Raw genomic sequence first — 13,835 nt, 5'->3', positions numbered from 1 at the left:
ATGACGGCTGTGATTATGTCTGTGATGTCGTCTGTGACGTCTGTGATGACGTCTGTGATATCTGTTATGTCTGTGATGATGTCTGTGATGTCGGTGATGACGTCTGTGATGTCTGTGATGACGTCTGTGATGATGTCTGTGATGACGTCTGTGATGATGTCTGTGATGTCGTCTGTGATGTCTGTGATGACGTCTGTGATATCTGTTATGTCTGTTATTATATCTGTGATGTCTGTGATGATGTCTGTGATTACGTCTGTGATATCTGTTATGTCTGTGATTATATCTGTGATGTCTGTGATGACGTCTGTGATGACGTCTGTGATGATGTCGATGATGTCTGTGATGATGTCTGTGATGATGATGACTGTGATGATGTCTGTGATGATGTCTGTGATGACGTCTGTGATGTCTGTGATGATGTCTGTGATGACGTCTGTGATGACGTCTGTGATGACGTCCGTGATATCTGTTATGTCTGTGATTATGTCTGTGATGTCTGTGATGACGTCTGTGATGACGTCTGTGATGATGTCGATGATGTCTGTGATGATGTCTGTGATGTCTGTGATGATGTCTGTGATGACGTCTGTGATGATGTCTGTTATGTCTGTTATTATATCTGTGATGTCTGTGATGATGTCTGTGATTACGTCTGTGATATCTGTTATGTCTGTTATTATATCTGTGATGTCTGTGATGACGTCTGTGATGACGTCTGTGATGATGTCGATGATGTCTGTGATGATGTCTGTGATGTCTGTGATGATGTCTGTGATGACGTCTGTGATGATGTCTGTGATGTCTGTGATGATGTCTGTGATGACGTCTGTGATGATGTCGATGATGTCTGTGATGACGTCTGTGATGTCTGTGATGACGTCTGTGATGATGTCGATGATGTCTGTGATGATGTCTGTGATGATGTCTGTGATGTCTGGGGTCAAACTGACCCCCAAAGCAACTTTGACTTCTCTTAAAAAATATGATCATTTTATTTTTAAACCTTGAATCTCTGACTTTTGCTAAATGTATTAGACAAATTCATAAATAAAAATAATTTATGCCTTGGTTAAAAGTGCCTGGAGCCAAAAACAGCCTAGATCTGACCATAACTAACTTACAGCAAAAGCAGACATTTCCATGACTTTTTAGTTTTGTTCATTTCTATGATTTTTTTTAAAGTATAAAAACAAAATAAACATTAAGGCACATAGCAAATGCAACAAACTAACCATTGTTATCAGTTTCAGCGTAGATGAAAAGTACTTTCCCCTCAAAGGGATGACCAAACACGACTAAGAGTAGGAAATACATCTGAAGTCTTTCTCGAAGTAAGATAGGGCATTTTATTTTGAAATATGAGGACTAACCCTGATTCAGCAGCTGGTTTGCTCTTCGAACGCGCCTTTTCTCCGTATCATCAGCTGAAGACCGCGCCGGACGCGTCTGAGTGCCCCATTTCTGTTTTAAACACTTTATAGTGATGAATCATACTCCATATGCTGCTGATATGACAGCTCTCCCTCCTTTCTACATCAGCATCATCACTGCTCAGTAACAACACGCACACATCCGCTCATATGACACACTTCCGCTTTTAAGTCCTGCCACCTAGCGGTCACTTATTGCAACAACCGCTAATAAAACTACAAGAGTGCCGCTCTGCAGTCAGACCGTCTTCAAACTTTAGGATAATAATAAAACATCCTCCTGAGAACCAGAAAAAAATAGTTTAAAAAAAAAAAAAGTTTTTTTTATGTCATCACATTGGTTGTAGCATAAGAAACAAATGGAGAAAAACATTTAAAAATATATATATATTTTATGCTATGTCCTTTTTGTGCCAGGACTAAGTTATTCAAAAAATAAATAAAAATAGATATGAAAAGGCATGTATAGGCAAAAACAATGTTTTATTTTTTTCATTAACCAATCACTTTTTAGGTTTCAGGCTATTTTTAGCCAAACTTTGTACAAAGGTGATTCTCAACTATGTTATGAAAGATATAACAGAATGATTTGATATACTATTTTACTTTACTTTATGCAATACGTGCGTAAAATGTCCATAAACTGGTATTCCCCTTCTATACAATGTATCAATTAATTGCATCTAATTTGCATATGAATGTGTTCTTGGGGCAAACCATAATGAAAAAAGAAGTGTAATAATGGGAGTAAAAACTTGGCAACATTTTCATAAGAATATCTCATATTTCATAGGAATATTGCTCTATGATTTCTTTCTCTATTGACTTGCTGTGTTTCCCCAAAACGTCTGATTAACATGATGTTTGTCCTGGAGTCCTCTACAGAAGACATGCATGAAAATTAGGCACTGTAACAAAAAGCCATATTCCGATTTGAAACCCCATAACATTTTTCTGAGATGTTTCTTTATGACAATTTTCAAAATCAGCCAGATTTAAATGATAATTACAAAACATGATCATATTTCCCCAAGAGTGCTCAATTTGATCATTCTCTCAATATCAGTCATATTTAAAGACTAAGGAGAGTGAGTGTTTATGATCAAACCTCCAAATATTTGATATCTCTGAAAAGCCCTGAATGTGCTCTGAACAGGACATCCAGACTAAAACTGTGGCATTTGTGCTCTCAGAGAAATTCACTCAAATAGAATGTCCTCTACAGAGGACAAAAGTCTATGCCTGGGTCCCAGAAGGATATGATATGATATAACATAATATTCTAAATGAGAGACAGAAATCGAATCATTAGTCAACCGATTCATTCAGAACACTGATTCATTCAGGATCAAAGCCAGTCCCTCCTGTGCTGTTTGGGGACACTGCGGTTGATTCTGGTCGTAGCTAGAATCTTTGTCAGAGCAAAAATAGACAATGTAGCTAGGAATATTGTGTCTTAAATGTAAGAATTTTTAATTCTTGTTTATGTCTTAAAATAACTGCTAAGGTAAACCGTATTAGGTGAAAATATTTTTGGAGTATATCTTCAATTATTTACCTTTATTATATTATCACGATGTACTTTGAGTTGGAAGTCTGGCAGTCATTGAAATGTCGATCTTTATGTTTCTAGAAAAATCACACTAACATACGAGGCAGTCAATGTTGGTGCAGAGTGCTAATATGTGAAAAAATATGACATAAAACTCGTCACGCATGTTCTGTTTTCTAGAACAGATTTACAGTTACACATGGTTTAACAAATTAAAGATAATTTACACACATAGTAGCCTCCATGTAGTTAGGATACGAAGGTGCTAATTACAGAACAAATGAAAAAGGAGACATTTGACATATCACAAGCTGTATTTATCAAGGAATTAACTGTACAGAGTCAGTCAGGATCTGAATTATACAGCATTCATTCATTCACTGTTTCCATGTGTATTAGTGTCACCCTTGAACAGTGGCTGTGAGTGAGAATGAGAGTGGTTTCATCATGCACAGCAGTACCATTACAGGGACAATGTTATTCATGCAACCTGAATTGCCCAGTTTCCTTTCGATTCCTTTCCTTTGAGCTTTGGAGAAATAGCCCCACGGATATTCAAAACTGGTATTAAAAATGTTCTTATTTCACAGTAGAAAAAAAAGAGCATTTTTGTTTGTACAGAAGCAATTACAGTTTGTACAGGTCATCGAGCTGCTGAGCTAAAACCAGTGGTGCTTAAGGGTCTGACACTATAGACGTGACACGGGGAGTGAGTTTCAGTCATACCCAAACATTTAAAGCAGATAAATCTGCCATAAATCCCGCTTAACGTGTGATACTGTATATATAAAAGTAACTGAACAACTTTTAAGACTATACAGTAGATATCACAAGAACCTCGAAAAACATTAGAGCAGTAGCTGAAGTAGACAAGGCTATTAAACCATAAAACAATATGTATTTACTGTTGGGGTTGTGCCTTCTGTTGATTCAATGGATCAGATCCATCATGGATTTAATAACATTTTATAAATGTTTCCAAATGCTTCCAGTTACAACAAATTGTTTCATGTCCATTAACTTGTATGTGATGGAAGCAGCAGGTATAAATGTGTGTTTTCTCTGCATGATTTCTTCAAACAATTAGCTGAATGAATGCATTGCGGATTTAATAACATTTTATAAATGTTTCCAAATGCTTCCAGTTACAGCAAATTGTTTCATGTCCATTAACTTGTATGTGATGGAAGCAGCAGGTATAAATGTGTGTATGCAGATGTATGAATGAGAGTGTGAGCCGGGGCTTTTCATGCACAATTTTCTCTGCATGATTTCTTCAAACAATTAGCTGAATGAATGCATTGTTTTATAGTACTGCTAGCTGATCACAAAACGCAGCAACTTGTCCCAGACCCTCAAGCACCAATCCTCTGCTCACAATAGCACTGTGCAATGGGGCAGTAATTTAGTGCAAAGGAAAAGTTGCATAAATTTTTACTTGCAAGTGTATACATTTTTTTTCCGTTCACCATCAACTTGGATACTTTTACTGCATACCCTCTGTCTGTATAAGTTATTCTATTGCATAAAAATAAGATTTTTCGTACCAAAAATTAGACTTGGAGACAAAACCAAGGGCATCAAAGGAAGAGAAATTCAGACCCAGACACAGAAAGCTCTTTCGATATATACTGTATACAATGCTTTGAGAGTGTATAGAGAAATAAGAGCTGACAATTGTATATTTAAAAGCAGGGACATTACAAAAGCATTTGCATGACGCTCTGTTCAGATAAAGGAACAATCATGAGCTTGCAGAGAGAAAACGACTTGTTGATTGAAAAAAAATGTACATGAACATCATCTCCTCCCTCTCAATGACTGGTTTACATTTTTCTTTACAGATAGAGGACCATTGCTTCTAACATTATTAAGACTTTTTTTTACTTTTAAAGACGACGTGTTAAGGAGGACTACAGCTGACAGACTTTGGGACAATGAGGCACAAATATAATACCTGAAACCATTACGTTTCCGTTCAACACACACACTTTGACATTTAATTTCAACCCTGTATGTTGCATGAAAAATGGCATGGCATTATGTAGTCAGCTCATTTTCAACTGCAGTGTGTGTGTATGAATATTATGGATGGATCTCAAAAAAACCAAACTGGATTTGTGTCATCATTTGCAGAGCTGTCTAAAGCATGTACCGCTTTTCTTGCAATATACCTTGCATTTTTGCTAGCTATGGGCTTTCTATACTATCACCTGCGGAACTACACAATTCAAAGACGTATTTAACCCCGTTTCTGCCAATCAGGAGAAACAATCACATAACTTCTACATGGCATCCAACTGCCATCTTACAAACGCACATCACCAGTTAAATCAAACGCCTGCATCCATTCAGCCCTCAGTGCAATGTTTGGAAATAATGCTGGGAGAAAGTGACAAAAGGCTAAAACAAAAGTTTTACAAAACAATCAGTTCTGTGCTTGGAAGACTTTTGAGGATAAATAAAATGATGTAAACCCGATCTCACGTTCAGAATAGCTTGATGACGAATGCAATGCATACATGCATAGACACATACACACAACTGATTTGGTAATCTGTCATTAAAAGAGCAAATGAACTCACACTCGACATTTAATGCATAATATGAGATTAATGGTTGAGACTTTCCTGCACATTGGGAAAACTCATGTACGAAACCAACAAATCCTAGTAATCAAATCTGACAATACACACTCACAGCAGGTGAGCTGCTTCCCTTTATTTGAAACAGACCATTTATTTCTTCATTTGAAAGTTAAACCTTGTAGGCATGCTCTGATATGTCATATGCCAAACATTCAAACATGTGGTCTACAAAGTGGCAAGACGAGAATCAAAATCGTGTGGAAGAGCCAATGAATACAAATCAACACGTTAACAGTATAAAAGAGCAAAACAACTTACAAAATAAACAGACAAATCATGCTCTTCAGAAAAAGACTAACCTCGAGAAAGATTTTGGCATATTTCCATTTTCTTCAGCGCGAGATTGTATAGAACTGATGTTGAGACGTACAATATACAAAGAGAGAGACGGGTACACATACATATGGGTCATCTTTTTCATAGACGGATTAGAAAATAATCTTCGTGAGCTACTTTACTATAACATCTTTCTCTTTTATCATCCATTTGCCTATGCTATCAGCTCTTTGGCCCATATGGAGCTCCTGAATTGTCATGGTCCTTGGCAGCCACTAGAGGGCGCTCACTGACACAGGAGCTTCTTGCTCCTCCATGTTGCCTGATTCCACACTCAACTGGACAGCAAGAGATAAAGGGAGTTCACAGTGACACCTTCGTTTTCTGATTCCGTCAGAGCACTGTCCTGGATTTCTGAAGTCCCGGCTCCTGTCTCACTGCAATTGTGTGCCTCATTTCTTCTTGCCTGTCTTTTTCTCAGGCTTTTCACCCTTGTCTGAGCGCACAGATCCCCCGTCGGCTCGGTCTGACTTTTCACCTCTTTCCGAACCGCCTGCCCTGCTGCCATCCCTGCGCGTTCCCTCGTCAGTAGATGAGGTAGTTGGATGGGTCTGCCCCTGTTTGCCAATCTCTTCATGCTCACTTATACTGGTGTTTATACTTGTGATCCAGCTTTTTAGATCGTCCTGCAGACCAAAGAGAGATTGAAGACTCATTTTCACACAAAAAAGTTGACCTGAATCAATTTAATGAGTTATAACCAGGCCCAAACAGAATCTGCAGCAGAGACCTCCATGGAAATCTTTGGAGATTTTTGCAAAATCAAAACAAATTCACATTCTACACATTCCCCAACCCTTGCGTTTTTCTTTATTAAATATTTAGATTCATTTGATTAATGCTTTCTGCCAATAAATTTTCCTGTCAATAAGGGTGTAGTCCCTGCTGGGACTGGACTACTAGCTGGTGGACTGGCTTGGTCAGGCTAGTTTGAGCTGGTAAACCAACTTCCCATATGCTGGTTAGGTATGTTTTGAAGCATGGCAACTGGTTTAAGCTGGTCCTTAGATGGTATGAGCTGGACCTGAGCAGGAGCTAGTTGATGAACCAACTCATAAGAGATCGTCCTCACTGCAGAACACAAGATTCAGGAAAGAGGTTGGATCCAGATCCAACTCCTCCCACCTTACATACAGTATACCTAAACCTACCCGTCTCCACCCCCTGATCCCTAAACCCACCCATCTCCACCCCCTAGATTTGGATCCAACCCCGCCCCCTGGATCTTTGTTCTGCAGTGAGGGGCTACTGGCTCATAACCAGCTTATAACCAGCTCAGAACCAACTAGGACCAGCTTAAACCAGCTCAAAACTGCGGCCATGCTTCAAAACATACCTAACCAGCATATCCTGTTTTTTTCAACAGGGATAAAACAGCAATAAACCAGCTTCTACAGTATGCTAAGTCAGCTTTGCTGAAAATATCTGCAGATTTCATCTAGGCCTGGTTTTGACTAAAATGTATTACCGAATTAAAGTCGGCCCAAAATTAGTGCAGAACTGAAAAAAAATTATTTGGAAACTAGGATAAAAAAGGCAACTCACCTCATCTTTAGCATGGAACAGAAACTCACTTCCATCGTTAGTTCTAAAATTATAAAGCAAAATTAATGTTATGCAAAGGGAACACTACACAAGTCATCAATCTTTTTGGAAAAGCTAGTAAACGTGCTAATGAAGTACTTGAGTGTGAAGACATTCTTCTTCTTTTTGTAACCATTGTTGATATCACAGGCACAACGGCTCAGGTTGATAAGCGGCTCGTTGTTGTAAGGTGTGGAAGTGTTCTTCGCATCCTTATAGAATCCCAGCTCACCTTTATTCAGCACACAGTACAGGTTCACCCAAGATCTGCTGTAGTGCGGGAGAGAAAGCAAAAGATTTGCCCATCAGAGCCCAGATGACACCATGCACCGACTAACTACTCACCTACTGAGACTGGGATGACCAGCCCTTAAGACTGAGCAAGACCAAACTGCTGCAGAGATCATTAGACCTTTAAAAAGTGATGGACAGACCATGGCTTACCTTTGTAGAGAGGGAGAAGAACAGTCAGCGGCAAAGAGAGCATTAGAAACAAGAGAGATTTTGGTTAATGAGATATACTGCAATATAAACACAAATGCTAGTCTGAAAATGGCTTGAGTGGACAAGCAGATTATGCGCAAATACATGCTCCAAAAGAACAGACAGCCATTCTTTTGAGTTCCTTAAACTCCTTGATGCGATGAATTGTTTTGTGACTTGGGCCGCAAAGGTGCCGTATCCGGTCTTGTACAAAATTGCTGTATAAAGCTGTGAAGGGTGAAGGCTTCATACCTGACTAGCCATGGCTTCAGAGACCCAGCATCTGTTGGTCTTCTGACACAGTCACATCCACCATCCAGGCTGATTTTAGTATTACCATGCATGTGGCAAGCAGTGCTAACAGCTAGCTATTTTCTGCCATTGCTTGATATGAAACTTGTAATCACAAATGACAGCCAAACAGCTGCTCCTCAGTTTAACTTCAGGAAACATTTTAGGCTTGTAAAGCATTCAAGCATATCCCAGTTTGACTTGAAACTTGGTGAAAGAAAATAAGAGCTGCTTTGTAATAACAAATGTTAGTGCTCTAAGCATCAGTACCTAATGCTAACAACAACATTAGCATAGCTTTGAATGACCAATCATACTGATTGGCATATTTGGTTTAGCCGTTTTCATGCTAATTCCATGCCATGTGCCCCTAATTTTTAGACCACAAAGTCCCACCTGTTCGAACTCTTCTTTTGGCCCTCAATGTCTATTTTGCGGAAGAGGAACCCTTCACGCTGGGCCATGTGGGTAGGCGGCTGGGGTACTGGTGGGCTGCTCTGGGCTGGCGCAGACCTTGAGCGCCGTGTTTCGCCAGCTGGCTCCTTGGGTCGGGGTCTTCTTCTCGGTTTGGGTCTGTCACGAGCACGTGGCCGGTCCAGTCTAGAAGTCTTCTCAGGAAAACCATTGGGTAGACGTGGAAGCTCTCCTCGGGCCTGAGTTGGAAATATCCAGCAATGTACACGTGAGAAAATGTGGTTTAAAACAAGAGACAAACATTAGATTGTCCACACACCTGTGCTGCTTCTCTTTCCTGAAGCTGCTATAGCTTTGAATGACCAATCATACTGATTGGCATATTTGGTTTAGCCGTTTTCATGCTAATTCCATGCCATGTGCCCCTAATTTTTAGACCACAAAGTCCCACCTGTTCGAACTCTTCTTTTGGCCCTCAATGTCTATTTTGCGGAAGAGGAACCCTTCACGCTGGGCCATGTGGGTAGGCGGCTGGGGTACTGGTGGGCTGCTCTGGGCTGGCGCAGACCTTGAGCGCCGTGTTTCGCCAGCTGGCTCCTTGGGTCGGGGTCTTCTTCTCGGTTTGGGTCTGTCACGAGCACGTGGCCGGTCCAGTCTAGAAGTCTTCTCAGGAAAACCATTGGGTAGACGTGGAAGCTCTCCTCGGGCCTGAGTTGGAAATATCCAGCAATGTACACGTGAGAAAATGTGGTTTAAAACAAGAGACAAACATTAGATTGTCCACACACCTGTGCTGCTTCTCTTTCCTGAAGCTGCTCCACAATCTCAGCTAGCGTCGACCTTTTGTCCCTGCCAACATAAAAGGGAAATCTGAGATCTGTAAATGCTATTTTGCATGGACAGAAAAGAAAGAAGTTGCTGGGGTACTTCAAAACTTTAAAGTCAATATGGGAAAGCATTTACAATCCTTTTACTTCCTTCACGTGACAGATTAAACAGTTCAACAAGACAAATTACAAGAATAATTTATACATCAGGAATCGAGTGGATCATGAAAAGTGAATACGAATTGCAGTCGAGAAGTTATCCTTGAAATCTGTCCGTATTTATTTGAAACTCTACTTGCTATGAATTGACTTTGTGTGAAGTTCACCTTTAAGAGAATCTCAATTATAACACTTCTCTTTCAAATCTAGCTTTAGCACTGCTGTAACTTTTGTAATGTCTCTGTACATGTGGAAGAATTGACAATAAAGCAGACTTGACTTGACTTGACTTTGTAATGTGGATCGTTTGAGGTCACAAATACAGACACTCACCCGCCACCAGAGCGTCTGTCCGACTGCTCCTTGGCCTCCTGCTCGCTGCTGTCCTGTCTCTCCAGTCGGTGTCTGTCCCTCCGCCGCACCTCATGACCTTCCTGTTCACTAGATGTCTGTCTCTCCAGCCTCCTCTCTGCCCTCCCAGCTCGTTCTCTCCACACCTCCTGAGGCAGCTCGTCCCTGCGTGCCTGAATCAGCTGCTCGGTGGATAGTTGTCTTTCCAACCGCGACTCCCTTGGAGGGGGATGCTGCTCCACCAACAGCTCTGAGCGACTGCTTCCGCTCCCTCCCACCATGCTGTTTAGGCGTTCCCTTCCTCCGCCTGGCTCCTGGAGCACCACCTCTGCCATTACGTTCTCATGATACCGCTCCCGCTCCCTGTCTCTCTCCAGTAGGGGGTGGACTGCCTCATGGATGTGTTCGATCTTCTGCTGTGGGACTTGGGCCTTGAATTCCGCTCGCAATTGGGTGACCTTATGATCCATAGAAGTGCCCAGTCCTGCAGCCACTCCAACAATCCCAGCATTCCTGGCTTCCTGAAGGCGATAAGTAGCAGCTCCATTCATGATGGGAGAGTAGTTGGCCACAGTAGAACCCAGTCTTCGGGCCACGGAAGAGGGAGAGGGCTGAGGGGTGATGCGCTCCACACGGGACTCGCCCTGCTCATATATGGTCTGTCTAATGATGGAGGAAGGGCTACTGCGAGCAGGAGAAGAGTCCTGAGGGTCCAAGAAAACCTTCCGTCCCAGCAAGGGAGTTGGGGGAAGCTTGCTCTGCTCTGCCTTTATCTTCTCTACCTAAATCGTTAAACAAGAGAATCTTTTATTATTTATACACCCACACTTCCATTCTGTAACTATAAAAAGACATTATGCTATACACAATTCACCTTTTAGTAAAATGTTTTTGAATTTCAGTAGGTAGACTATTGACACATTCAAACTATGGTAAAATTAATGAAAAGTACAATTGTATGACAGTGACATCAGTGTGACATCCATTAGGATCCAATCCTAATGGATCCTCTAAACCTATTTTTTCCTTTAAAAAACCCTTAACCAGCTAATCTAATGTGTGTAAAAGTGTGTTTGTCCAGGTTGGAGCTAAACTCTGCAAGACATTGGCCCTTCAGGAGCAGGACTGGATACCCCTGACCCTTGGGTTTGGTTGGTTGGTCTCTCTTACTGTGGTAAGACGGCGTAAAGAGCTGAAGCGTTCTTCCCATGTGGCCGCAGCTTTGCGAAAGGCTTCGTGTCTGCGAATCAGCTGCTCAACCTCATCCACACTGCCACCCAGTTCATTACTACTTAGGAAGGGTTCCTGAGCAGTGAGCCAGGCCTCTGCTACCACTGCTTCCTGAGCAAACTGATGCACCTCCAACACTGCAAAGGCACAGAAAGAGAGTGAGATGTTGTGAAGTGCATGACACTGATTACATAATTTATGCATAATGTTTGTTTTCCATTAGCCTCATTTCACCCACTGTGCTGCAACTCTTCCCAGTGTTTGTCCCATTTCTCAGTGAGCTCTTGCTGCTTGGCCAAAACTTTTTCCAGCTTTTCTTTGATCTGAAATGGTCAATACTTAATCGTCAGGTACAGACAGAAGACAGGTTGGAATATCATGTAGTCACCATCATTTAGGCTGGAAACATACTTTACAAAAGTGCACCATTGCAGACACAAAAGGATGGCCATTGCATTGGAAGCAGGCAGTTACATCGTACATACTTAATGTGCTTTCTTTAATTGCTGTGGCAGTAACAAGTCACAGTATTCAAATGTGAAAAAACTCTTTCAGATGTATTATTATTTCGGTAGCTACCTAAACGCGTCAACTTTAAGTAACTTTTTAAATCAGGAAATTAACTGTAGAAAAAGAGTTTATATTAGTACACACTATAGTGTTACTTGTAGCAATGTTGAGAATGCAATATGTAATTGCAGTCTGACATATTTTGGATTGCAACAATGCCTGAAATTAAACATGCATAGAGTATGTTTTGGGCCTTGTAGTGATTTCAGATCTGCAACAGTTTCTGAACAGGTTGTACTTTATATTTTTTGTCACCTCTTCTGATGCAGGGTTACGGGCAGCCAGTAGAGTCTTGCCCATCTCGATACACTGTAGCACGCTCTTGTTTCGAGCTTCCACCTCACTCTTGAGGCTCTGGTGATAGTTCATCAGGACCTCCACAGATGACACGTCCCTGCAAGCACCAGAGAGCCCATATCCCATTAGAGCTCTGAGGAAAGAGCTGACAGTGAGAGGAGAGAGAGTTACTTGGGAAGAATGCATGGGCCAAGTCTGCCCACAGAAAGAAACAGCAACAGAAGGCCATTTTGGCACCACGAAGAGTGTCCATAAGGGCTCCTGAGCTTTTGCAGTATTATAGGGTCTTTATTAAGACTTTAAAAAATACACTAGACATATATACACTATAGCTCTGTTTCAAAACCAAGTGAGCTGCCAACATAGGTGCGCTCCCAATGCAAAAGCTGTTCCAGCAAACGTCTTTTGGCAAAAAACCAACCGGTAACAATGCAGAGAAGGCCATTCCAGAAAACATTACAACAAACTCAGTAGTGGAAAATGGTGGATTTTTCAAGAATTTATTTTGGAATATAATTAATTAAATACAGAAAAGTATTGAAAAAAATAGTTTTTTTAATTTAATTATTGTGAATACTGTATTTTTTTTAGTTTATTAGAGATCCCTTTTGTTAGTTTAGCAACATGCAATGTCAGACGCTATTGGAATCAATTTCTAAGTGAAGTCCTCTGTTCATTTCACATAAAAAGTGCCACTTGAAAAGCATTTGAAATTAGCATTTGAAATTAAAGCTCAAACAATTAGTCGACATTATCGACAATGACGGCAATAAAAAATTATCAACAAATATTTTCGTTGTCGAATAGACATTTTATCTCATATGACCTCATGTAAGGGGTCTGCAATAAAGCGGATTGACCAGCGTGGCGCCCTCCCACACACAGTCCAATAGAAGAAGAAACATGGCACTTACGAGCAAGTGTACAGGTGCATCTCAATAAATTAGAATGTCATGGAAAAGTTCATTTATTTCAGTAATTCAACTCAAATTGTGAAACTCGTGTATTAAATAAATTCAATGCACACAGACTGAAGTAGTTTAAGTCTTTGGTTCTTTTAATTGTGATGATTTTGGCTCACATTTAACAAAAACCCACCAATTCACTATCTCAACAAATTAGAATACTTCATAACACCAATAAAAAAAAACATTTTTAGTGAATTGTTGACCTTCTGGAAAGTATGTTCATTTACTGTACATGTACTCAATACTTGGTAGGGGCTCATTTTGCTTTAATTACTGCCTCAATTCAGCGTGGCATGGAGGTGATCAGTTTGTGGCACTGCTGAGGTGGTATGGAAGCCCAGGTTGCTTTGATAGCGGCCTTCAGGTCATCTGCATTGTTGGGTCTGGTGTCTCTCATCTTCCTCTTGACAATACCCCAATTCTATTTTTCCAAGAGTAGAATATCCGTCTAATTATGCTACAAAATAATAGCAAAATCTGACAGGGTAGCACAATCGTCAGAACACCTGCCCAGGTCAGGGTGTGGGCTAAATAAGAGATAGGGGTTTCTGTTGCATGCCTTCGGTCAGTGAAAAATTATATTTTTAAGGACAGCCTGCATCGGGTGACAACACTACTGTACAGCAGTGTTTCTTACCTTATTCCCCAACGTGCAATCCTGCGCTGGAGAGTTTTCAAAGACACACCAAAGC

General features: G+C 40.7%; 2 protein-coding genes across 2 annotated transcripts in view; both read right to left on the bottom strand.

Moving 5' to 3' along the window:
* Nucleotides 1–5,704: 5,704 nt before the first annotated feature.
* LOC107602121 (spectrin beta chain, non-erythrocytic 4-like) lies at nt 5,705–9,083 on the bottom strand. The gene is made up of 5 exons (XM_016294529.1): nt 9,061–9,083; nt 8,724–8,980; nt 7,653–7,823; nt 7,515–7,557; nt 5,705–6,595 (listed from the first exon to the last, which is right to left on the bottom strand). The coding sequence occupies exons 2-5, from the start codon at nt 8,789–8,791 to the stop codon at nt 6,362–6,364; spliced, it is 516 nt and encodes a 171-aa protein (XP_016150015.1). The 5' UTR covers nt 8,792–8,980; nt 9,061–9,083; the 3' UTR covers nt 5,705–6,361.
* A 40-nt stretch (nt 9,084–9,123) lies between these two features.
* The window catches only part of LOC107602097 (spectrin beta chain, non-erythrocytic 4-like), a 26,940-nt gene continuing 22,228 nt past the window's right edge, over nt 9,124–13,835 (bottom strand). The window contains 7 exon segments of the mRNA XM_016294505.1: nt 9,124–9,449; nt 9,530–9,590; nt 10,061–10,860; nt 11,249–11,445; nt 11,547–11,631; nt 12,134–12,370; nt 13,558–13,564. Of these exon segments, the coding sequence (XP_016149991.1) occupies nt 9,174–9,449; nt 9,530–9,590; nt 10,061–10,860; nt 11,249–11,445; nt 11,547–11,631; nt 12,134–12,370; nt 13,558–13,564 (1,663 nt within the window). The 3' untranslated portion in view covers nt 9,124–9,173.

This window comes from Sinocyclocheilus grahami, unplaced genomic scaffold (genome assembly GCF_001515645.1).
Source record: "Sinocyclocheilus grahami isolate Dianchi unplaced genomic scaffold, SAMN03320097.WGS_v1.1 scaffold319.1, whole genome shotgun sequence".
NCBI classification, from domain to species: Eukaryota; Metazoa; Chordata; class Actinopteri; order Cypriniformes; family Cyprinidae; genus Sinocyclocheilus; species Sinocyclocheilus grahami.
Note: the sequence above shows the minus strand (reverse complement) of the source record. Positions and strands in the feature narration are given on the sequence as shown.